At 45.4% G+C, this 24,313-nt stretch overlaps 1 protein-coding gene across 3 annotated transcripts in view; it reads right to left on the reverse strand.

Moving 5' to 3' along the window:
- The window catches only part of ARMH4 (armadillo like helical domain containing 4), a 73,983-nt gene that overhangs the window by 29,708 nt on the left and 19,962 nt on the right, over positions 1-24,313 (reverse strand). For all 3 annotated transcript variants that reach the window (XM_056347626.1, XM_056347625.1, XM_056347627.1), the window contains exon 5: positions 18,102-18,353. In XM_056347626.1, coding sequence (XP_056203601.1) covers positions 18,102-18,353 — 252 coding nt within the window. The remainder of the gene's footprint in view (positions 1-18,101; positions 18,354-24,313) is intronic.

Below are 24,313 nucleotides of genomic sequence, written 5' to 3' on the forward strand. Positions count from 1 at the left end.
CTCTATACGGCTTAGCTTCCAAAGCCCCCAAATGGGCCAGAAAGTTTTCTCTTGACTTGACAAATGTTGTATCAAGTCCTCCAGGAAGACAAACTGCAGAGACAGACATGTAAAGAAGGCACTGAGAAGCTCGAAGGAAGGAATAAGCAGAGGACACTTTTAAAACTCAGTTTTGTAGTGACTGATTTGCACTGCAGTTTTAAGGGACAGCAGATACCCTGAAGAACTGAATTCACATGTACAGGCTTTCCAACCGTATGCAACCTGATTTCTTCTTGATGACCACCTCCCCAGCATGACTCGATCCTTACATGTCAGCAGATCAATGCTGCGGGCTCTCTCCTCCTGCGTGGCCCCATGCCCCAGGCAGGTCATTCAACCCGTATTGACCAGCTGCTTCATGCCCACCAGGTGAGACATGCAACAGGGTCAGAGCTCAAAGGGAGCTGGGTCCACGCCCAGCTGTGGGGCAGCCACACCTCCTGAGGTCTCCAGCTTCTTGTCAGATGATGGGATGTACCAGGCTACATACTCCATCAGAAAGAGACTCGTTTGCACCCCAAGCAAATGGGGAGATGAGAGATCTTTGTCCAAGCTCACTGTGGATGACTCTCACCTCCAGTCTGGAAGGTTTGTAGGACACTGCATCACCCACGTAAGAAGATGCAACAAAGGTCAAAAAAAGACAAGCAGCAGCAGTGGGAGAAGGCACTATGAAATATTCAGAGACCTTTGCCAGGATTTTATATCTCCCACTGTGCAGATAAATCTCCATATAACATGCTAAAAGTAATCAGCCTGGAGAAAGACACAGGCACCTCATCAGACTTCAGGCAAGGGACTGGTTGCTTATCTTGCAACAGGTCTTGCAAAATCCTGCAAACAGGTCAGTAAGCAAGCTCTAATCTCAAAGGCAATGTTAATAGAAATACACAAAGCCAAGAAAAGGCTGGGAAGCAGAAGTTTCTTTTGGCTGTTTCAAAAGTATCACAGTCCATTGGTCAGGAGAGCGCAGTGCCTGAATAAGATACAATTTTTTGGTTTATAACTGCAAACATCCTGCACAAGGAATTCCCAGGGAAAAGCCTGCCTTTTCCACAGTACAAACAAAACCTCGATGGGCCACCTAAAATCTTCAGTTCTCTGTAGGTACGGAGAACAACGAAACTGCAGAGCACTTCTGAAATTTAGTCCTAAACATGAAAGATAAATTACTGGCCTTATCCTATAACGTTGTGAATCGGTTGACAGATTTAGGCAATTACTGCTCAAGCCTAGTCAGGAGTTCGATCGATGGACCAGAAGAACTGTTGACTTAAACCAGTTCATCACAACATCCTGATTTATAAATCTGTCCCTTGACTGAGAAATGCTATTTGTCCACATTTACTTGAACTTGAAGGGACACAGGAGCTTAAATTTCACTTTCAAAGCTCATTTCTAAGAAAATTTCCATTCTGGTATCTGTGAGCAGTGAACAAGACCCTGTGAAAGAAAGCAAAGCAAACCTACCTGGTGCCTTGCTGAAAATGCCATTACTTTCTATGCTATTGCACCAGCTTTTCTGCATTGAAGATTCGAGATAAGATCCTGCAAGTGCTGCAGGCAGGAAATTAACTCAGCCCAACAGCGACAACTGCAAGGCAGACAGGCCACAAAAGAAAATGTGCAAAGTCCTCAGCAAGGGAAGGGGATGGCAAACTTCCATTGGTGTCTGCACTCAGCTGCATGTCTTTGGACCCCAAGTTAAATTGTTGACAAGGTCACACTTCTGATTTCAGTATAAAAATGTTTTATGTGGAGCCTGGTGAATCTGAAAGACACTGCACAGACAAGCCCCTTGGAAGGCACCTTTACTTACTGAGTCACATCTCCCTGCCAGTATGCCAAACCAGACAGTTTCTGGGATTTCTGTCCCTGGCATATGGTTAAGGGCTGCAGGGGGAAGCTCGTGCCAAAGGAGGAAGAATGTTAAGAACGGCTCTACCGGATCAGCTTAGCCCCACATCCCATGGCTGAAGGCGGATGCTCACAGGAAAGCCTAAATACCCAACAAACACAAGCTGATACTTCCCTGCCTCACGCTCCAGCCTGCGGCAACTTACTGCTGATCCAGGGGCCATGGCTTTCCTCTTTAGCAGGCTTCAATATGTATTTTTGTCTCACCAACTGTCAACATTTTGTTTATGAGCAAAATGTAATACAGGGAGGAAGGGACAGAATTCCTTGTTAATTATTTCTATTACTGTGACAGCTGAAAGGCCATCTGAGATGACGCACTCATGCAATAAACGCTCTACCAACATGTAAAGAGAGACACTATCTGCCTGAAAGAACCAAAGAACCTGAAAGAAGCACTGATACTGTCCCAGCTATGAACAACAGGACTCGGGCGCAGGACAAGTATGTGATTTGCTCAAGAATGTATTAAAAAAAGCAGCGCTGCTGGTAATTAAACAGATGAGGAGACCAGGTTCCACATACAGCCAACCTAGGTCAGACCAAAAGTCTGGCTGGCTTAGCAAGGCTGACAGCAACCAACAGCATTTGTCTAGGAAAAGCTTATGAATGGGATGATCACACAGCCCTTACACAGCCTCCTGGCACTCAGTGCTTTGCAGCTCAGAGACCCACGGAGCCAGACACAGGGTTTCTGCATTTGAGAGATACAGATGGATTTTTCTCTGCAAAATTGCCTACCCAAATGGAAAAGCAAACCCACAAACTGTGAGCATCCTCAGACGCCTGTGGATAGGCATTCTCCCACAGTAAGCAACACACTGAGCTAAGTCTCATGTAACTTATGAACCTGCCTCCTGCCTGTTTCATGTGATGCTCCCCATGTCTGGTATCAGGCAACAGTCACTCGCTGCTCCCCGCTCAACACCCCTTGTGACTTTACCAACCTTGCTCAAGGTCTGTGTAGTCATTCCTTGCACAGATCCCATTTATCCTCTGGTTATTCTTTTGATTATTCTTTGGTTATCCTTCCTTCATCCACATACCTTTTCCAGCTCTGCTGTATCCTATTCCAGATGGGCAGAGGGGCAGAACAGCACTGATCAGAATGATTGTTACTTTCCTGTCTGTTCCTTTGTTCCCCTGCATCCCACCAGGCCAGTGCTCCTACTGTGTCATCCTCCCCTTCCTCTCATAAGGATTTGGAGCACAGGATCTGCTTTAATTTCTACTCTTTGCCAAGAGTCCCCAGTTCACTATCCAAACTCACTCCCTTGTGGTGATAGGACTAACAATAAAAATAACTCCCAACCTAAATTTCTCTCTGGAACTTGACTGTCCCTAGCATTTTCTTCATGATCTCTTTCAGAAACATTATCTATGCTTTCCTGCTCACCTAGGCATAAGTAAGTTTTATTTTCTTCCGTGACTCAGCAGGGATATTTACTCTGAGCATTAACACCCACCCATCCTGAGACGAGAGTGACTATGGAGAAAACTTCTGCATTGCTACCCTGGGCCTGGCACAGGGTAGAATGGGTCCAGCATTCACCACCTGGGAACTCTATTAGTAAAGACTGGTTTTAATCAGTGCAGAGCACGTGAGGGAAGCAACTGAGCAGGCAGGCCATGCAGAGGGACTCCAGCACCCTCAGGAGCACTCTGGGTAGCTGCAGACCTCTCCTAACTCGTCCCAAGGAGATGAGGACAAGGGGACCCTTCTGCACACCCCACACTATGTAATACATCCAGTGTCACTGCTGGCAGGAACTTGAAGCACATTCAGAACATATTAAGAATTAAGAGTCCCACTGTTTTTTAAATCCTCATATTCAGCTTCAGAGCTCACGCAGTACTGACTAATCAAAGCTTAATAACTAATCATTGCTGCTGTCCATTAGTACCATTGAAGTGTACTTTCCCTACAGCAGATGACTGATTCAGGGATGCCCACTCTGGATCAGAAGGATGGTGTTGCAGCACCTGTGCCAGTTTGTGTTCATGCATTGTCCCAGGAGCTCCCACCAGCTGCACTGACTGCCCCAGGAGACATTCCCAGGGACAGGATCCCCTGCAGGACCCTGGGAAAGAGCTGTGCAGCTGCATCCCAAGCCCCGTGCTGCCCCTGAAGGTATTTCTGTCTGCTTGATGCTGTCAGAGCCTGCCTGCAGCCAGGCCAATACCACCTCTTGCACAGAGGTGATCTAGCATGGTTTGAGACATTAAACCTGGGCCACACTTAACTGCTGTGGCTTTTGCTCTGAGCTTATCAGGATGCAAAGTCAAGTGAAGTCAAACACAAGGGGCCAGTGACGCAGCCCTGCTTAAGAATGAAGCAAAATGCCACACAGTCCCAGAGAACGGTCTTCACAGACCTCATAGCAGCTCCAAGGCTGTGGCACCAGAGCAGTCACCACAACGATGCTCAGTTTTGCTAGCTGAGATTCTGACTTTATCTGCTTCATTAAGCTATGCACCTTAGTAAAAAATGCTCCTGGCTTGCCTCTGTCTAGCAGTAGTTAAATTAACTCTCTGCCTCTCCTGCAGCATGCAGTGTGTGGCTGAAAAGGGTTGGCTCACCGTGGAGTCACTGCAGACTGTGACTTAAGAGGTCATTGCAAAACACCTGAGCCACACAGAGCAGCCAAGCCACATTCCCAACCCATGGGAAACATCAGGTTCCCTGACCTAGCTCAGCTCATCTTGCTGTGGCCAGGGAATGGCACGTCACCTTGATGTTGCTGCAAACTAAGCCCACACGGACAAGCAGCTACTGTGCTTCAGCCGATGCTCTGTAACTTGACATAAACCTGAAGCACAAGACCACACGAGTCTCCCAGGAAGGATGCAATCAGGAACACATTTGCTGACTACAATAAAGACAGCAAAGGGTATAGATGTATAAAGCTACATTTTGTCTGGCAAAGAAAATCACCTCCAGCTTAGATATCACACAGCTGTACGCAATCGAAGGCAGTAGATGTCTGTTGGAGGACTATATGCTTGCATGCTAAACCCCAAAACATCTTCTAAATCAACAGTATATAATTTGCACTTAACAAAATCTAGCCTTCATAAACAGCCCTCACAGGAACACATTCTGGCTACGGGAGAGCACACATAACCAGAAAGCCTTGCTTTATTGAGGTTATTCATTTGGTCTAATATTATGTGTGACCCTCTACTAAACCCTCCCTACAACCAAAACATGGAATGAGACTGTATTTAACCAGTTCTTACAGAGAGAGATAATAACAAAACCCAAGAGGAAGACACTTTCCTGACAAGATATTTATACTGAACCCTACCCTATCATTTTCCAGAACTTGCTTATGGACAGTTGCAAGGAAAGCCAGGATGTAGCAAGGCAAAGCAAACCCCCTTAATCACCGCAAGAAACAGCTTGACACCAAGATCTCCCCTCAATCCTAAACCAAAGCACACACTTAAGTCTGCGTTTTGGGACAGCTGTGTAGAAAGGGAACAAAATCAGGACAACTAAAGCGGGGGCAGTCACATGCCAAGTCAATGGGGTGGTATGGGGAAGCCATCGAAGGGCCTTTGAAACCTTGCACGAGTGTTAGACCTCGTGGTGGTGCATTGTGTCCCCTCCCATAGACCGCTCTACGATCTCAGGAACCCCCGTTAGGCCGTGGCCTTTGGGTAATGGGTCGGGTGGTAAAGTGCTCCTCCACTGTACCAGCAGCTTTTGCATGGCTGAGGTGGGGGATGGCACTGGCCGTACCAGCAACTCCAGCAAAGCCTGGCCAAGGTGGGGAAGGACAGAGGGGATAATCAGGCATCCTCTGACAGCCTTGGAACATGCCTGACCCAAGTGGAACAGTACCGTTGTCACTCGAATCTTAAAAAATTACTGACTCAGGTTATGGCCAGGATGGAAATTTACAGATAACTGAAGCCAAACGTTTTGTGACCCTATGAACAGCAGTCTTAACTGAGACCCTTTGAGGTCTCCTGGACTGCAGCAGGCTGCAACCAGCACCTCTCTCCCAGTGGGACACTGCTCAGAGCTTGTAAACTCCAAGTTTACAAAGTTAGAAAGACCATCACAAAGCTGACGACAGGGCCTGGGCTGAAACCCCACTCCTCGAGGCTCAACCCTTCGCCCATTGAGAAATACCAAGGCATTTGGTGTGTTTCACTGAACTCAAGGGGAACATCTAACAGGTACACCGCTGTACATACCTGTCTCTACACATCTGTTCTTTGTGCCTGTGTGCATGTGCGTGTGAATTGATTTAGATACCTCATAGCACAGCAAGTATAGAGATCTGAGATGATAACATTTATACTAAGTCACTATTGTAATTAAAGTAAATCTTATTGGTCTCCCTTTGTAAGCATTAAATTAGTCAATAATTGAGTGCTGCTAAAATCTTTTGATCTATCTTTAAACTGTGAATAAGTATGAGATATAAACCCTTCTCCAAGTCTGAGATTAAGATTGGACCTAGCCACGCACAAACTCTCTCAGGACTTTAGAAAGCAAGGAGGTCTATTCTGAACCTCATGACTCAATGGGAAAATTTCCTTACTCATTATATTTCTGTCATTACACATAAACCGTGGACCAAGTCTGAGACTACAATTGGACGTAGCCGCACCAAAGCTCCATCAGGAGTTTAGAAAGCAAAGTGGGTTTACTCTGAACCTCATGACTCAATGGGAGGGTCTCCCTCTTACCCTTTTGCATCCCCAGTCTCTGTATAAATCTTTCTAACTCAATTTTCCTTTGTGTGTTTCATCCACGTATTAAGTAAGAGTGAACCTCACCATCAAACTTTGTGAAGTCACACTCCAACAAAACCATATTAAAACTATTTTTGCTAATACCTTTGATGGAGATTCTTTAAGTGACCTAAACCACTAATTCGCGACAGACCTGTTCTCAAGCACGCAAAGAGAAATGCCAGTGCAACTTGCACACTCAGCAAAACCACAGAAGGGCCGTCACAACGCCAAGCGTGCCGGGGCTGGGCTCCCATCGGGGACCTTGGAGCAGCAACCTGATCACCTCAGCATGGGCACCCATAAGCTGGTACGATGGATGCAAACAGCATGCCCAACTTGAGGGGACAGCAACAGGAGTGTAGCAGATGACACTGCTAAACAAAACAGGGGTTCCTCCAGGGACAGACATTGTGACTGCAGAACGGGTGGCACGGGTACAGAGCTCAGCCCCTGTGACTGCACCAAGCCCCTTGCTGAAAACAAGCAGAAGGCTGAGCATCCACTCCTGCAAAACTGGACCATGCAAATACCTGAGCGAGAAAGTCAGCCTGAGCAGTCAGAGGGATACGGGCCAGATGTGGGCAAAGTAACCCAGAAAAGGAACCGAACTGGAGAAACTCCTTGCCTTGCCTCATATTAATAAATCCTCAAGCACAGATGGCATTGCTGGTATATTAAAATAAATGATAGGCTATGGTGGAACAGCCTTGCTGAAACCCTTTATTACATCCCAGGCTTGGATGAGACTGTGATTAGAGTTATTAAAAAGCAAGGCAAAAAAAAAAAAAGCAAAAGCCTCTAGTAATTCTCATCGTATCGACCCCTCTCTCTGATACCCAGCATTTTTGCAAAACAACAGTTGCTGGAAGTTTGAGGTAATTATTTTATTGTCAGTCAAAACCTGAGCAATGTGCTTATTTCCAATATATGTTCCTAACTCACTGTCAGGCAGAGCAGGACTTGTATACATGCATTAAAAGAGCATCCTTTCAGGAAGGAACTTGGATCTCTTTTGATCCTCAAGTGGTCTTAATTTGAGCAAACACCAGAGGGGAGGCAGGTTTAGCATCAGTCATTTGTGGTTTGCATGGCTCAAGCAGAGAGAAAGTCTATCTACATTCTCATTAGACAGGAATATTTTAAAACCATTTTCTCAATAATTACCCTCTCTCTCCCCGATACTCATCACAAAGAGCTCTTTTTCTTTATTTATTTTTCTCTTACCAGCTCTGCAATGGAGCCAGCGTTTTAAACCAAAAGATCAGTCTCTGACACAAGTCTACAAATCTCCAGAAGGACAGAGGCAATTCAATGCCAATGAATCTTCACATTCCCTCTCTCTTTTTTTTTTTTTTTTTTGAGGGCTTAAATATCATGAAAACACACAGATCTTTTGCACTGTAGTATAGATCACTATCAGAAAATAAATGTAATTATTCCAATGTAAGGACAAGTCTCGTTTTACACAGCAAAGGCCACCCAGACTAGCACATAAAGGAAAAATTAATAATTTGCAAGCAGGGAGTTACTGCCCTGCCTGTGTTCTTCAATCAAGCTAAGTGATTATGAAAATACAAAGGGAGAGAGAGGGCTGAAAACCACCCCCTCTGTCTAAATGGAGCCAAGTTTTCTGACACATATAAACTGAAAAATGGAAGAGGCAAAGCACACTGAGATGTGATACATGTATTCGCTGAAAATACAGACATGGGGCGGGGGGGGGGGGGGGGAGGGGAAAGAAAGATTACTGCAGATTAAAAAGAGAGCAAAGGCATAACATTTCTATTACAGAGTACGACTGACAGACAAGGGGACAGACAGACAGTGCCTAGACAGCTGACAGCCTAGAAGGATGCCTGCCTCACTATGCACCGTGCAGAAACCCAGATGGTGCCTGGTTAGCAGATGCAGTCCAGCCTTCACAGCACGGAGTTCTGCACTGGCTAACGGACCCTATCCTTTAATCCTGGCGAAAAAACAAGATCAATTACTTGGAGCAGCAAATGGCAAGCTGTGCACTAAGGTAGACACATCCTGACTCGAAAATCTGTAGCAAACAGATGGGTAGAGCCAGACAGCTGGAGAAGGTCAAAAACACTCAGCCATGTGCTTGAGTTTTCCAGCTTTGCTTTCTTGGGCCGACAAGGGCAACCGGAGCTGCAGGCAGAAAGCCTGTTAGGAGTGAGTCTTCCTGTGCTGGGAAAGCCTAGGAGCTCGGTGCTGCCGCAGGCTGCTTGCTGTGCTCCCCAGCAAGCCGAGAAGGGTGAATTTGCTTGGCTATGGCCTGTCAGACAAACTCTAGCCGATCGGTGGCCCAGACTTCAGCTCCCTTCAGCAAAGCTTTCCTAACGCTCTCTGCACACAAACATCACCCAAGGCTCCTCCGCCCCAAGCTAGGGAGACAGCCGTTTCCATCACAGAAGCCACCTCTCCCTCCTTGTGAGTATTGCAGGAGATATTTGCATGGCAGGGTAGCAAGGACTACGGCATGCAGGAGTGACAGAGCCCTCAGGCTCGGGTTCACCCATGCCTCCCCCCATCCGTAAGAAACACCCTGTGCTCAGCCAGACCTCGTTGGGGACCTCTCATACATCAATCTGTCATGTCAACCATGGTAGCCAATGTCCCCTCTCTTCTCCCACAAACCAGCAGAGGATTACTCTGCGGCTTCACAACACCTCACTCGAAACTGAAGAAAAAGAGGCAGAAACACTGTGGATGGACAGGACTTCTTCATTCCCCTCCTAGCAATAACCAGTACCTCCCGTTTAACACCTTGTCTGATGGCAACCCATCTTCTTTGCAGGCAGGGAGAAGGAAGGCAGAGCCAAATCGAAGCAAATACCTCTAAATCCGTCCCAGCTCGTGGAGGCAGCACTTAAGGGCTGGTAACAAATGCCCTTAGCCAGTCATCCTCTGTCACAGGTTTAACTAGATGCATAAACCTTGTGGAAGGGCTGCTATTTCAAAGTAATGTATCTGAGGATGTTTCAGTGCTGCTGTTTCTCAATATACTCCCACCAAAAATGTCAGGCTAAAATATCAGCCCAAGTTTCCTGCTGGAGGTTTCCATGTAGAAAGGCTCCTGCTTCTTCCCCTTCCTTATGATAAATTGCAAGCATACATTTTTTTTATTGCAAGCAACAGCTTTATTTTACCTATTTCTGATAGCTGCTTGCTTTCAGAGCTGGGAACCACCAAAACGCCCTCCACTCCTCTACTTTACTCATCTCTATTCCCATCTCTTGCTCTTGATTTCTGTTTCAAGGACAAGAGCTGAGGTGCTTTCGAGAGGAGGGACGTGGCTCCAACCCATTTAGTGGTTCATGCTCCATGGCTGGAAACTCCTCATCCCAGTTCACAGCAGAACAGACACACTGTCAACTTCTCCCATTTGAAATGCACAGGCCTCACTGGCAAGGGCACAGCAGCCTTGTGCTGGGTGGAAAAAGGGAAGAGCAGGGTGGTAGGTCAGTACCACAGGACTCAGACTTGTCCAAGTTTTGCGTCTCCTGGGAGGTCCCATTGCCCAGGGTCTCAGTGTAAGGCACAGGGCTGCCTCTTGCCACACCACTGAGCACCACACTGCAGAGCATGTGTGTGACTGGTCTGCAAGGCTCATTATCTCAGTTGGCTTCAGAAGAGAAGTAAGAGCAAGTCAGGTTGAAGAAAGAAACAGTATTAAAGAGGGAAAAGAGACACAGTCCCCACAAAACACCTTCAGCTAAAATCCAACAAAAAGAAAAAGACATCTCTGATGTGAATTGGTCCCTCCTGGGAGTTGCACTGTTGTTACAACTGCATACGTCATGCCAAGCTGGCAGAGAGGATCATTATGGTTTACAGGCATGTGGATGCAAAATTTCCTTTGACAAGGCAAACCTGATTAAATATGAGTTTGTTCCAGGATTAAGACACAACCATGAACAATTTCTTAAAACAGTTAAAAAATAAGTCATTCTAAACACAGTATACATCCCTCACGAGAAAAAGAATCTTGATTTAGGCACAGATTAATGATGGGAGCTTTATTACTGCTTGGGAGAGGGAAGGGGAGCTAGCAAGGAACATATGGAGCTGTACAAATTATTTGGAGCACCCAGAAAGACAGGAAAAATAATCACCTATATTTCTGAGGTTGTTCATTTCAGGTCTGCAGCCCTCTGGAACTCAGACCTCGCATGGCCAACACTTCATGCAACAAAACTCCCATGAACACATAAGGGGCAAAGCTACAGAAAGCAGGACTGCTGCAGGCACCTGCACTTTGAACACATTGGGAAGAAAAATTTGCTGGCTCCACTCCTGATCCTGGCTCCTGCCATCATCTCTCACCTGGGATTTCTATGAACTCAGTCCCTTCTGTTGGGATGGTGACTTTTTGTGTGATCCTTTCTCACTTTCCAGGGAGAAATACAGGTATGCACCTCCCTCCTCCAGCAAGAGCAAGGAAATGCCCAAGTGCTAATTTAATTCCCCTTGTTCACATCCCTACTCTGCTAACGGCTCCCTCGTGAAACCAGTGGGGGTCACTTGGCCTCTCTGTGTTTTTGCTTACCAGCTGTAAAACATGGATACCTTTCCAGGGTAATTAGGAAGAAAAATGCATTAAAGATTAAAAAGCACTCTGATGTTCCAGTAACGCAGGCTTTAAGAGTACTTAAAATACATCCATCTTGGGCAGCAATTAAAGAACATACTACTAACTTCTAAGTCTCAGCTTCTGCCTTCCTAATGCTGGTTTTGCCCATGAAAGCATTAATCCTATCTTCCTGTAAAAACAACATTTCCAATATTCATCATTCTCCACTACTCGCCTTACCATCATTAACCAGTGGCATCCATTATATAGTTTATGCAGTATAATTTGCAACCACAGATCTGCAATACAGCTAGAACTATTTTCTCTGTAAGTAGAATATAATGTAAGTAGAAATACTCAGAGCTGTAAATACTTTTTAACCATTAAAAAAAATTTAAAAAATCACATTCCAAATGTACATTTATTATGCAAGTGCCTTGTCATTACCTGAGTTATATGACCTTACATTATTGTAAGGACTGAGATGCTACACACAGAACTACCCAAAATGCAGACACTACATATATATCTTGGAAACCACATGTTCAGAATTACATTGTTATGCTTCATAACTTTTCTAAACTGTCATTTTATTTTTTTACATCTTTAATTTCCATCTGCAAGGATGGTCCATACTCCACTGTGTACAATACCTCCATGGGTAGATGGAAATACATAATGAATGCTACGGAACCAGGCAACCCAGGTGACTTCTTATAAGCTACAGCATAATCATGTAGCCCTGTAATATGGTATTGCCATTACTACAAACAAGAGGATATAAACAACACACCAATGGTCAGTTAAAAAAATATAGACATGGACAAATATGGGTTTAGGGTAAACTGAAGAACAAAAAATAGTATCTAACATACATAAAAGACACTGTATCAGCTTAGAGACATGCTTTAGTGGTGGACTTGGCAGTCCTGGGCTAATGGTTAGACCTGATGATCTCAAAAGTCTTTTTGAATCTAAATGATTCTACGATACATCGTAAATTCAGATGTAATATGGAACTGCAGATAATGAAGAAAGATGCAAAACCATGCTAGCAAACACACAAAGATTACTTCAAGTGAACCCTAAAGTGAGAAGGAAGAAATCATCAATATGAACACAGTCCTGGCAAAGGACTCCAGATGTTGATGACACCACAAACCCCTGAATGAAACCACCACCTTTAGGACCCCCAGAAGCAAGGAGAAGCACGACACCAGGATAAAAGACAGAAACCATGGAAAGTGTGTGTAACAATCCCAACTGCATTATTACTTCTTTTCCTTTAATAATTAAATCTGGACTAATAATGATTAGAATTAGACTTAGTATTTCAATTATATTAGCAATAAATTCTTGGGTGCTCATTTCTCATATATATGAGGTATGCCTTCTCTTTGCCCATAAAACAAGATTTTGAGCCTCTGTTAAGGTTTGTGGTTCAAATCAGTCTGTCCTCTGTTTAGTGCTGTTATATTAGCAGTGGCCTAGGATAAGCAATTGGTGGTTTCAATTAGCCTCTTGCAGAACCAAAGTCCACCATCACAACCTCTGCTTAGACAACTCGAGCCATACATTCAAAACATCAAAACCCTATATGCCTCAAGATGAAAATGTCACTGACACTCCAAACATTTTGAATGCACAAAGCAAACTACTGCATGCCCTAAAGCAGCAACACTAAAGGCCTAAGAAAAAATGCCCTAGACCTCCTGCTGCTACCTTACTATGGATAGCAGGAGTTCGTCTTGAGATGTGGACAACACACAAGCACTATGGCACTAACAAATAGCTTGGGAGCCTGGGAACCTTTTTGTGCTCTGACACAAAGTTCCCACACCAGTTCAAGCTAAGTTGCTATGTCTTGGCTCATGGTCAGTAAATTAAGAATTCTCACTGACACTGGGAGAATAAATAATCTTAAGATGTGGGAGAAGAGAAGAGCACAGTCACAGTAGCCACCAGCAACACAGAAGTAGAGGGCTTTGATCTCCATGGAGGTGTACAACAAAGACCATCTACTTTAACATTCATGTGGAATAACTAAAGGACCCCAAAACTGTTCACTAGGTGTGAAGTCATCTAAACCAACTGCAGTTCTTCCTGTAATACACAAACACTTAATCACAGAAGAGGTAGCAGGGAAAAAATATGTAATTTTATTCATTCCCAGAAAGCCCGGATTTCCTGCCTCTCTAATGCTCTCCAAACAGTTAGTGTTCACCCACCACACACCACCTACATACAAATCAAGAAACAAGTAGAGAAAGGTCAAAGTCATCTCACACAATGCAGAGAGGTCCCAAAGTACTGCTGTGTCCTTCACTGGCAATCTCTTAAACCATTTGAACAGGTCACCAAGAGATCCCAAAGCACACTCAGACCCTCATTCTCCAGAGCTGCAGGCCATCAGAACAGCCTTTGGATGATCAAATTCTATTTTACAAAGGCACAGATGACATCATCTTCTGCTTTACTTTTTGTCTAAATATTGCTGTTTAGTGTCAGCTGATGGACTGTAAAACTGACAGCCTCATAATCAGTACTCATAAATTGGTTTTGCTCAGCTGGAGTTAATGTAGGACCATCCGACTTCCCAGACCTGACATTTTTAATGATTCCATTTCTCCAGCACTTTCTCATTTACCACTACGAAAAAATCGAACAGTCTCTTGCTCTGCCAAGCTGTTTGTGGATCAAGTTACTGGTTCTCTAGGGATTTGCAGTGTGTCAGTCATCAGACCAAGCAAAGTCAATACTAACTAACCTGAGAATAGCTACTACAATACTTCTGGGCTCTTCCGTACTCTAGATTTTAGCATTAAATGTCAAAATTCTGAAGGCCAGAGGACAGATGCATCCCCAGGAAAAGGACACATGCAAAGTATTTTAAAAATTGAAAATGCCGCCTGTAAAATTTTGGTGCTTAGATGGTGTACCCTCATCTTGTATTGTTGGGTACCATTCTCTTTCTTCAGGTCTTCCTTTCCTACGCGAAATCCCAGGTCAAGCAGAACAACTTCCCCTTCTAAACCGTATTTCACTCGCACAGGATTGGAAATTCCTCACATCTCAGCATTACTTGGCAATGGAAGGGAAGTGCAGAGTTCTTCTCCAGGATGACAAAGATGCGTGATGTGGCCTGAGGCATGTGCGTGCACAGTGCCCCTGACATGACTGCATTCAGAAGTGCAGGTCCCCCCACCAGGGGCTGCACCTGGGGACGTCCAGCCGTTATGAAGCCATCTCAAAATTAAAATCAAGTTAATTTTAGCTTTAGAAGAAAAGGACTTAAGTGGAAATGGGTTTCAACGAAGTAGCTTTAGATGAAATTCACTTAGAGAAAAAGGGTTTCAAAGACAAATAGCCCATGCACACCTCTAGCAGAACTAAAGCTTTATGAGCCCTTCACGTGAGTCTGGTCTCTCTAGGTGCTCCAACAGAGCAATGCAAGCAGCTCTTCTGGGCTCCTGACAGGTTTGGGAGATTTTTTCTTTTCTTAACAATCCACTTCCTGCTGACACAAGCTATACACTTTTTCCACCCTACTTGCTCTCCCTAATACACCCCATAAAGAAACACATAACCAGGACCAGGTATGGAAACAGGCATGGACATACACCCAGGGCTGGGGAACCAGGCCAGAAACTCCCACCTGGCACAAACCGGGAAGAAGGGACGTGCTACACCACTGCAGCAGCATCTTAGGTAAAAGGAGCCCAGCACCACCACAGAGATGAGACAGCATCTCCGACTCCTGCATGCACTCCCAGTAAACCAGGCCTTGGAATACCTGGGTTCAGCTCCTTGCTTGGCCTCAGATTTTCAGTGTGACCTCATGCAAGTCCTTGGTTTTCTTTGTGCCTCTAAAACATAAAACAATTTCCCTTCCTCTTAGAAGCACTGTGGGCATCGGCACATTGTAGATGGGAAAGGAAGCAATATCAAAGAGCCATTAAGGTCATCTAGACAGAGAAAGATTAAATGGCTCTTTACATAAGTGTTTACCTGGTGGAATAAGAGGGGCGAGTCACAAGCAGAGAGACTGATCCCACCGCATCCTCTCTTTTCTTGCCTACACCACCATTGCACAGAAGTCCCACCCAACTCCTAAAGATGAACTTGGCTCAGCCAGCCTCATTCTCTCCCTCACAGCTGCTTGCATAGACTGCAACAGCTTAAAAACAAAAGGCAATCCAAACCATGTGGATCTGGTGAGACACAACCCAGCCAAGCACTTCCAGAGAACACAGAAATTCACATCTGTCCAGTCCTTCAGGTGCCCAGACTTGGCGCTCTGCAGCTGACCCAACTTGACAGACTTCACAGGGGGCTCCTCCAATTTGTTTGACGGTCAATAAAACATCAGTGAGGGAGAAAAATCCTGCCTTTTGCCACACAGTCAATTTATTCCATGTCTGAAATTTTTGGAAAGACAGCCTTTTCAAGATCTAAGAAAGAGAGAAGGTGGTGGAGGATGAACACTGCAGCACAATGTTGTATTAAACATCAGAAACTGAACCAGAACCATATGTTCAGAAGCAGATCTCCGGAAAAGATACTGCAAAGTGCATCCTCCAGCATGGCTCTGTGCTAGGGCAAGGACTCCTCATAACAGATGCTATTACATGAGGAGCGTTAAAGCTACATATTGTTTCATAGCCTGCTTATTTTTTGTGCACAATTATTACAACCTCTCCAGACAGAGAGGTTTACTGCACACCAGGGACAGCTTCAGCCTCTGGTCACTGTTTTCTCACCTGCCTGTTTACCAACGTATCTGACAAGCACCTCCTACCCTGATCCTCTTCCTCCAGCATCAAAGGTGGTAGGGCTGGAAACATAGCTGTGACTCCAGTTGAGACCTGCATCGGCTACGTACAGAGGAGTGCCTGATGACTTATGCAGAGCAACCCCCTCCACAGCCCCAAAGTTCATGGCAACAGCCTATGCCATATACAACATCATCTTCAGTAGTTTCTAGACACCAAACAAACTAACCATTGCCCTGCACCCTGCTCTGTGAACAGGACTCCCATTAGAGCCCTCCAGGAACCCAAGCCAGATGACACTGCACCAGCCACCTTAGCTGGGGTGGTTAAAGGTACCGAGGTCCCTAAAGAGGTATGAGGGCCATATTCCTCCATGCTGCACAATGTGATGTCTGGCATGTGGGGACACACCTCAGTTTGCAAAACTGCCCCTCAAACACATTACAAAGCACTAGCACCCTTAGCCAGGATTGACTGAATCAGAGGCAAAGCTCTGCCAGTCCTAGTACTTATGATCCTGAACCTGGCAAATAGCTTTAGTTGGTTAACAGCTTAGTGCTACCTTCTCACTATTGCTAGCAGTGGTACAGAGCTCACCAAGCCAGCCCACTGCACCCCTGAGTGCAGATAATATGCTGCTCCTCTTGCATTTTCTCTCAAGGCACCACAAAGATCCCACACAAATGAAATGAGTAAGATAAGACAAAGCTGCTGATGCAACTCCCACCATAACCCTGTTTCTTACACACTTTTCCTCCGAGCACTGCCACCTACCTCTTTAATCCAGCTTGCCAAAGCCAACCAGAAAGCCTTAAAGACTTAGAATTACCCTTCTCACACAGCTCCTGTCCAGCCTGCTGGGATAACAGGACATGTGAAACAGATCTGATATGGTAACCATCCAATACAATGTTTTTCAAGCAAGTTACTGGGGACAGGGAGATACCAGACTCGATGCAAACTCAGTCTGCCCTCAAAAAGCAACCCTCCCATGGAGTTCTTCAAATACGCTCTTTGATTCAATTCCAAGGAAGCTAACAACACTAAAGCAGGCTAGAAACAACACTACAGGGGGAAAACTGTTAAATCAGAATTAAACACCCAGGCAAAGTGACAGTTCTCACAACACAACATATACAAGAGGTTTGGGGTTTCTTTATTTGATGAGCTTCTCAAAGCAGCTAGTTCTCTAATAGTCAGACACAGAGACCTTCCGTACAGATGTGGTTCAGCTCCCACCAATTCACCTGAAAGGTTCCCACAGCTTTTGATGGGACTTGGAAATTGAGTATGCTGGCACACGATCCCAGTGCCCTTAGCCAAGCCGGGCGAGTTCCATTCTAATCTCTACCTTGTCCCACACCAGCTTTGACTTGCATCAGATGGACAACACACATGTGAACACTGACAAGCTATTCATAGGTGGAATAAATTAGCCCAGTCATTAAACACAGGGCCTGTGTGTACAGTGGGAATAAAATGGACAAAGCTTTATAGGGGCTTTGCAGGTTTGTCTTGCTTAACACTGCCAGCATAGGGTCCCATTGCTGGACCATATACCCCTTAAAATTTCCAGAAGAGTGGCACTTACAAAAATGCTGCTGAAGTAGCAAATGAGCTGACTAGCAGCTACTCAACTACCCTACCCACTCTGTCCTCAGAGGACATATATCCCTGCACCAACCCACCTTGGAGAAACAAAACTGGAATCTCCCCAGGAATCTCTCCTGATAAGTTATTTATTTGCCCACCACTGGAGCAAGACAACACTAAGCTCTCAGAATGAAGGAGCATATCTGGAATGTTCAGAGCAGCTCTCCCCAAAATGAAAATTCAGGTCACTCTGCCTGGGACCCATCCCAGTTTGACCAGTTGTTCACTGGTAGATGGGGTTTCCTCAGAAATGAACCTGCTCTGTGTTTAGCTTGAGAGCCAACTTGTGAGACTTCCCAGCACGGGGGACTGCCTCATGCAAAGTGAAGAGCAGGAAACAAGTCCTCTGTAAGGGTAAAGGAAGAAGAGGCTTTTTTTCTTACCCAGACCCTGGTTCTGCTGCTCCCACTCAATGGTGTCAGGAACCTGGTAGGACAACCCGGCCAGCTGGGCCACAGGGTTTTCCAGGCCAGCTATGGGCTCCTGGGAGGTCTCGCCTGGAAGTGTGAAACCTGGCAGCTCGGTGTCACCCTCCACGCTTTCATCCATCAAATCTATGTCTTTGTCCTCCTCATCTTCCTCTTCCTCCTCTTCTTCTTCCTCTTCCTCTTCATCCTCTTCCTCCTCCTCCCCCTCTGGCCAGGGAGACACAAAAGCAACATCAGGAAAGATCCCACAAGACAGAAAGTTCATACATCTCTATAGGTGAGCAGCAAGACAGCCAGCTGATACCATTTCTCCAAAGGCAGACCAGCTGAACAAGCTTGTGCATTTCCTGGCAGGAAAAACACCCAAAGGGGTTAATTTGGAAGAGCTCACCACTGTTTTAAGTTGCCAAGTAACAACAAGACATTGTCTTAGCCTGTCAATGCATTAGTGGGAAATACTGCTATTTTGCTTCCTAATAGCATAGTACAAACAAGCACGTGTACAAATACTTGAATATATGTACCAATAGTGCTCTCTGCTCAACTAATTTTAGCTCAAGTTAGAACTGTTTCCCTGATTTCCAGTCTTGGAGGCTGCAATAAGTTGTTTCTATTTTTAACTTTTATTAAGCCTTTCACAGCTCTGGAAAGGACGCTGCCTTCCAGCCCAGTTATACTGATATGGCCCCTTCCCCAGAAAAAAGCATCTCGCTTTGATGTGTGCTGGCAGACCAGCTCTTGGGCACAGGAGAACAGCAGTGATGGTAGTGATCCTCAGCAGGATCCTCAGCAGGTTTAAAATGGCGTTCCTGTCACAATGGATTTACACTAGACAAAGGGATGACCAAGGAAGACTTAATTCAGTATTGGAAAGGCGGCAGCACAGCCAACACTTCACGTGGGAGCAGATAAATGCGATGCCGAGAAAAACCCCGGGGATTTCCCACTAAAGCAAATACCCACCTATCTTATTCCAAAGCTGACTGCACTGTTAACATACAGAGAGAAAAATACTGAAGCCACAGTGGGTAAAGGCAACACAAGAATGACCATACTGGGTCAAACCAAAGGCCCTTTCTGCCCACACTCGACTTCTGACCACAACTACCTGCAGATACTGAAGAAAGACCAGAGCAGGGCCACACAGAGCCCATCGTCTCACCGCCTCTCTTCCCAGCTTTTAGTTATCAAAGACTCAAGGACTTCCCTAGCCAGAATTTGCATCCAAGCTATTTAATAGCTACTAACGGAGCCACCCACCATGAAAAGATAGTATCTGGAATAATGACATGCTTTGAATTTCTCATGATTAGTTTTTTCAACACTGAGAACTAAAACATAATATTTATGGACTTCATCTAATTTCCATGACCCACTGCTCAGCCCTGCAGAAAAACTCCCTCCTGATGTAGTCAGACTGGAAGAGCCTATCACCCTGCATCTGAGCAGCTGGTTTAGCCAGGAGCCTGAGACCATGTTAAAAACTAACAATCCAGCCAGATGAACACTTGTTATCTAAATATCCCTTTATTTCTGTTGGAGTTGTACCTTGTATAGGTTACAGACGCTGCGATAGAACACCTGTTGGGTTGCACATATTGTACCTGCTATAAGTAAAGAAGGTGAGGCTTCACTCTTCTCCTTTCTGCTGCAGGACGCAATGGCACTCCAGCACAGCTGCTCCACAAAACACCGGAGAAAAACTGGGGAGCTTTAAGGAAGCTATTTAGTTGGTGGCTATCCAACCTGAATTGAATGGGGGAAGCTGGCATCCTTCCTTTGGCCTCTACTTCATAGACTGGAATACCTAGAAAAATCAGTGTTCATTATAAAACCACAGCGTTCACTGTGCTGCTCCATGGCATCTCCTTTCCTTCCGATTCAAGGATTTGCTTTAAAACACTGCATGTTTTTCCAGCTCACCAGATAAGACAATCCCCCTTGCCACCTTTCAATTCTAGCCCTGCATTTCATACAAATGAGCTGCCATTTGAATTTAGCTGCATCATCCTGCTATAGCATGGCTTTCAGTACCTGGAAAGGAATGATCACTCCTGCAAACAGTTATACCATGCAGAGCATGTAATGGAGCTTACAGGGATGTAGTTAGCCACTCAAATTCCCATTACATTTTATAGGTAGTTTCTGTCTTACAATGTACCCGTCATTTCAAATCAACATAAAAATTTTCTCTATCAAACTGCATGTTTTCATACAAAATGCACAGCTTCTGTAAACCTGAGAGCGGTACCTGGAGAGTACTTGCAGGAAACCTGCAAAGACAAGTTAAAGTAGGTATTTTGCCTCTGCTGGGAGCAACACAGCTATAAACATTTCCAAAGTTTAATAGCAAAGACACTAAACAGCTAGCACACCAGAGAAGAGGAACATGAATAGAGGTTTTCCCTAGATGGATGGGGTGAAAAAAGCAGCCAAGAGAAACAAGCATCAGATTTTTATCTCTGAAAAACTAGTTTGGGACGAGGTTTTTAGAAGCTCCTTGCGATTTTAGCAAGCCAAATCAGAGACACCTGCCAGGATCTATTTTTGACGCAGCAGATAGCCATCTCTGTACCTCTGAAGTCTAGCAGGCAGCCAAGCTGAACACCCAAATTGAAAGTGCCAAGACTACTTATTATATCTGACCATCACCAGGCTACATCAATCATCACACAGCCACAGCACAAAGATGTGAATAATGTAGTCCTTGTAGCACAACCACTGTGAGAGGAAAAGGCTCTTGTTTCCTCCTTCTCTCTAGCTCGTTCCTACTTCTGAAAACAGCTTTTTAACCCCCCATCCCAAAAATGCCAACAGCACGCCTTGCTGCAAGGTGCAGTGCAGAGCACCACTTGGTGGTCACAAGGAGAAAGCTACACTACTAAAAAAAAAAAATAAATCACAGACTTCACAAACGTTGGATTTCAGAAGCATAGGCACAACAGAAACCTGGCAACTGTCGGCAGGCCGCGCGTACAGCTTGGTAGTCTCAGAAGATGGAAAATGGAAGTGAGCATCACACAGCTGAACCTCCAGCTGGAGGTTTGTCTCAGACAAGAGGCTTTTACAAAAATCATGTTTTCTCTCCTAAACTGGCACTTTTTGGCCCTTCAGAGGTCTCAGCAGCAGCTTGAAAGAGAAGAAACAGAAAAGACTGAAAGTAGCAAGGACAGAAAGTGCACAGCCCAGCAGATTCAGACGGCATTCAGATGTTCATGTGCATTTGCAGCCCACTGTGAACTATTCTGTGTATCAGAATTCATTTGGGTTGGTAAAGATCTTTAAGATCATTGAGCCCACTGCTAAACCATGTCCCTAAGTGCCACATCTGTGCGTCTTTTAACTACCTCCAGGGATGGTGCCTCCACCACTTCCCTGGGCAGCCTCCTCCAGTGCTTGACAACCGTTTTGGTGAAGAAATCTTTCCCAGTATCAATCTAAACGTCCCCTGGTGCAACCTGGGGCCTCTTCCTCTTGTCCTGTTGCTTGTTACGTGGGACAAGAGACCGACACGCACCTCACCACAGCCTCCTTTCAGGCAGCTGCAGAGAGCACTAAGGTCTCCTTTTCTCCAGGCTCAACACCCCAGTTCCCTTAAACTGTATATGCTCTTCAGTTTTGGCTAAAGTTCAGAGAAAGAGAGAGAGAGATGATGATGCTATACTAGTGCCTTGCAGTCAGGACATTAGTCTCTAACCAAGTAAAATGCAAGTATAAAGCTTTCTTGGCCACAGACACAAACTTATCTAAATCAGACATTCATGTAGAACCCAGCTGTAGGAACACTTCTGGAAACCTGACAGTATTCAAAAGTGCCCCTTGCTCACCAAAGCAGACAGGTACACAGCACATATAGCGGTTTCTGCTGTGAGCCATCCCTGCTCTATAGATCTTCATATGTTACATATAAGCAGATTCTGTTATCCTGTTTGCATGCACCAAATCCTAATTCTTGCTTGTGACATGCCCTCCTGGTGACACCAGTAGATCTCAGCACTGAAACACTTCTAGTCCGTGCAGACATTCATATTTTCTACTGCAGTTATGGTAATGCAAGAGTAGTCTAGGACACTTTAAGTCTCAATTCCAAGAGCTAAGAAATCCACAATCTGCCACTCTGACACACTAAATAGCACTATATTCTGTAACGTAGGCTCTGCTTTGCCTTCGTTGAAACAGGTAAGCAAAAAAACCCAAGAAACGTAACACCTCCCTGTTGTGACAATGGTACAATCCAAGAAAGATGCAAGCAGCAGGAACCCCCAGGAAAATGAGATTCCCAGTTCACCTGTCAAAGGTTTCAGTTCTGAGGGACCTGACAACCTTTGTAACAGGCATTCAAATCTTCAGGTTTGGACAAGCTATAGGACAGCACCAAGAAAACATGCCTGGTGCAAAATAACAGATTTTTAGCAGAGTTTTGGGGGGTTCCCACCTTTATTAATAGTCACCAGAAACAGCCACAGTTGGACTTTATCACAGGACTCCGTACTGATCCATTAGCAACTTTGGTGATACCCACAGGATTTGCCATTTCAGGGTGGCAAAGGCTCCCTATGCTTGCTTCACAAAACAGTACATAACTATACATAGCCACAATGACTTCTGTGGCTCAGCAGAGAGAAATAAGGCCACCTCACACCTCCTTTGTGAGGCATTTCCCTGGCCCACCAGGCATCCACAGCCAGCAGTGTCTGAAGCAGCTGGACAAGAGCCAGCATCCCACAAGTAAAAGCCCCAGCTCACAATGGCAGCAGAGCCCTCACAAATCAGCTTGGCCCCTCAAGATGATCCTGTGCTGCAGGGAAGGGGATCACAGGGACAGCTCTTCCTGCTGGCAGCTCAAGCGCCGATAGCCCATTCCTCATAGATGACTTCAGCTGGGCTTCGCGCTTTTCTACAGGCTTCATACAGCTGCAGAAACCCACACTCCTCCCCAGCAGGAGGAAATCTGAATTACTTGCAGCACTGCTATTAGCACAGGGCAGCAGCTCTAAGTCCACGCCACGGGCAAGCAGCATCAGCAAGGCACTCAGAACAGTGCTTGGTGCAAACACCACCATTAGGAACATGCCACAGATAGACTGCAACAGCAGTGAGGACAGGACTTTTTGGTATATCATCTTGTCATGAACTGGGGCTGAAGCCACTGTTGTCACAACCTTGAAGGCAATGGAGTTACATTGAGGCCTCTATTTTCAGTTGAGGAAACCTTCACTGAAGAGGGATGCTTCTAACTTAAGATATTTTCCATTAAAGTTTGCAAATATTTTACTCCTCAGAAAACATCATTTGTCAGGTTTAACACACAAGAGGAATATCTTCTTGTGCCCAGAGTCATCAGAAGATGATAGATTCACTTACAGTCAGAAACCGAATTCAAACTGGGGGAAAAAAACCCAACCAAAAAAGCAAACTAAAAAGGAACTTGCAGGACAAAACCAGGAAACGCAGAGTTCTCATTTTCTCTGCCCTTTCCCTTCCCAGTCTCCCTCACACCAAACTCAGAGAACAACGATGTCTAGACAGTACCACAGAGGATCCTTGTGCTTCATAACAGTCTAAGCTATAATTTTACACAGTGCCCAGCACTGTAGGGCCTGCCTGTCTAGGAGCACCTGATGAGTGCCAAGTAAGTTGTGATTAATCAGCAGCCAGCACTAATATGTTTCCACTGGCAAGCCCACTCTTTGCATGACTCCAGGGAGATGCAGTATGCCAAGACCTCTCCCATACAATCAATGAGCAAAGGCTCCTGCGACCTGAGTGACAGCTGCAGAAAGCACAGATCTAGCACCTACCTGCATAACATGCTCCTGAAGGAAAGAGAGCTATGGAGCACAGTAACTCCCACCTGTGCTGTGACACACACTGCGGACACACACCACTGAGCAAAATTCTACTTGTTGAGAAGTTTCTTTTCTTCCTGTGTGTACTGGAGCCACTCACAGGGGAACAGGGCAGTGGGGGCAGACAAGTGTCTTGTCCACCACGCACCCCAGAGCTTATCTTCTACTCCCATTCACTTCACACCCACATGGCAGCACTGGGCCTCAGTCACCCACATGCACATACAGTATAGGAAGCAGAGAAGAGTAAATAACAGGATTAGGGATGGGAGTCTATGACTACCTTCTCTTGCCAGAACACGAGGAACAGGCATTAAG

This window comes from Falco biarmicus, chromosome 7, assembly GCF_023638135.1.
Source record: "Falco biarmicus isolate bFalBia1 chromosome 7, bFalBia1.pri, whole genome shotgun sequence".
NCBI lineage: Eukaryota > Metazoa > Chordata > Aves > Falconiformes > Falconidae > Falco > Falco biarmicus.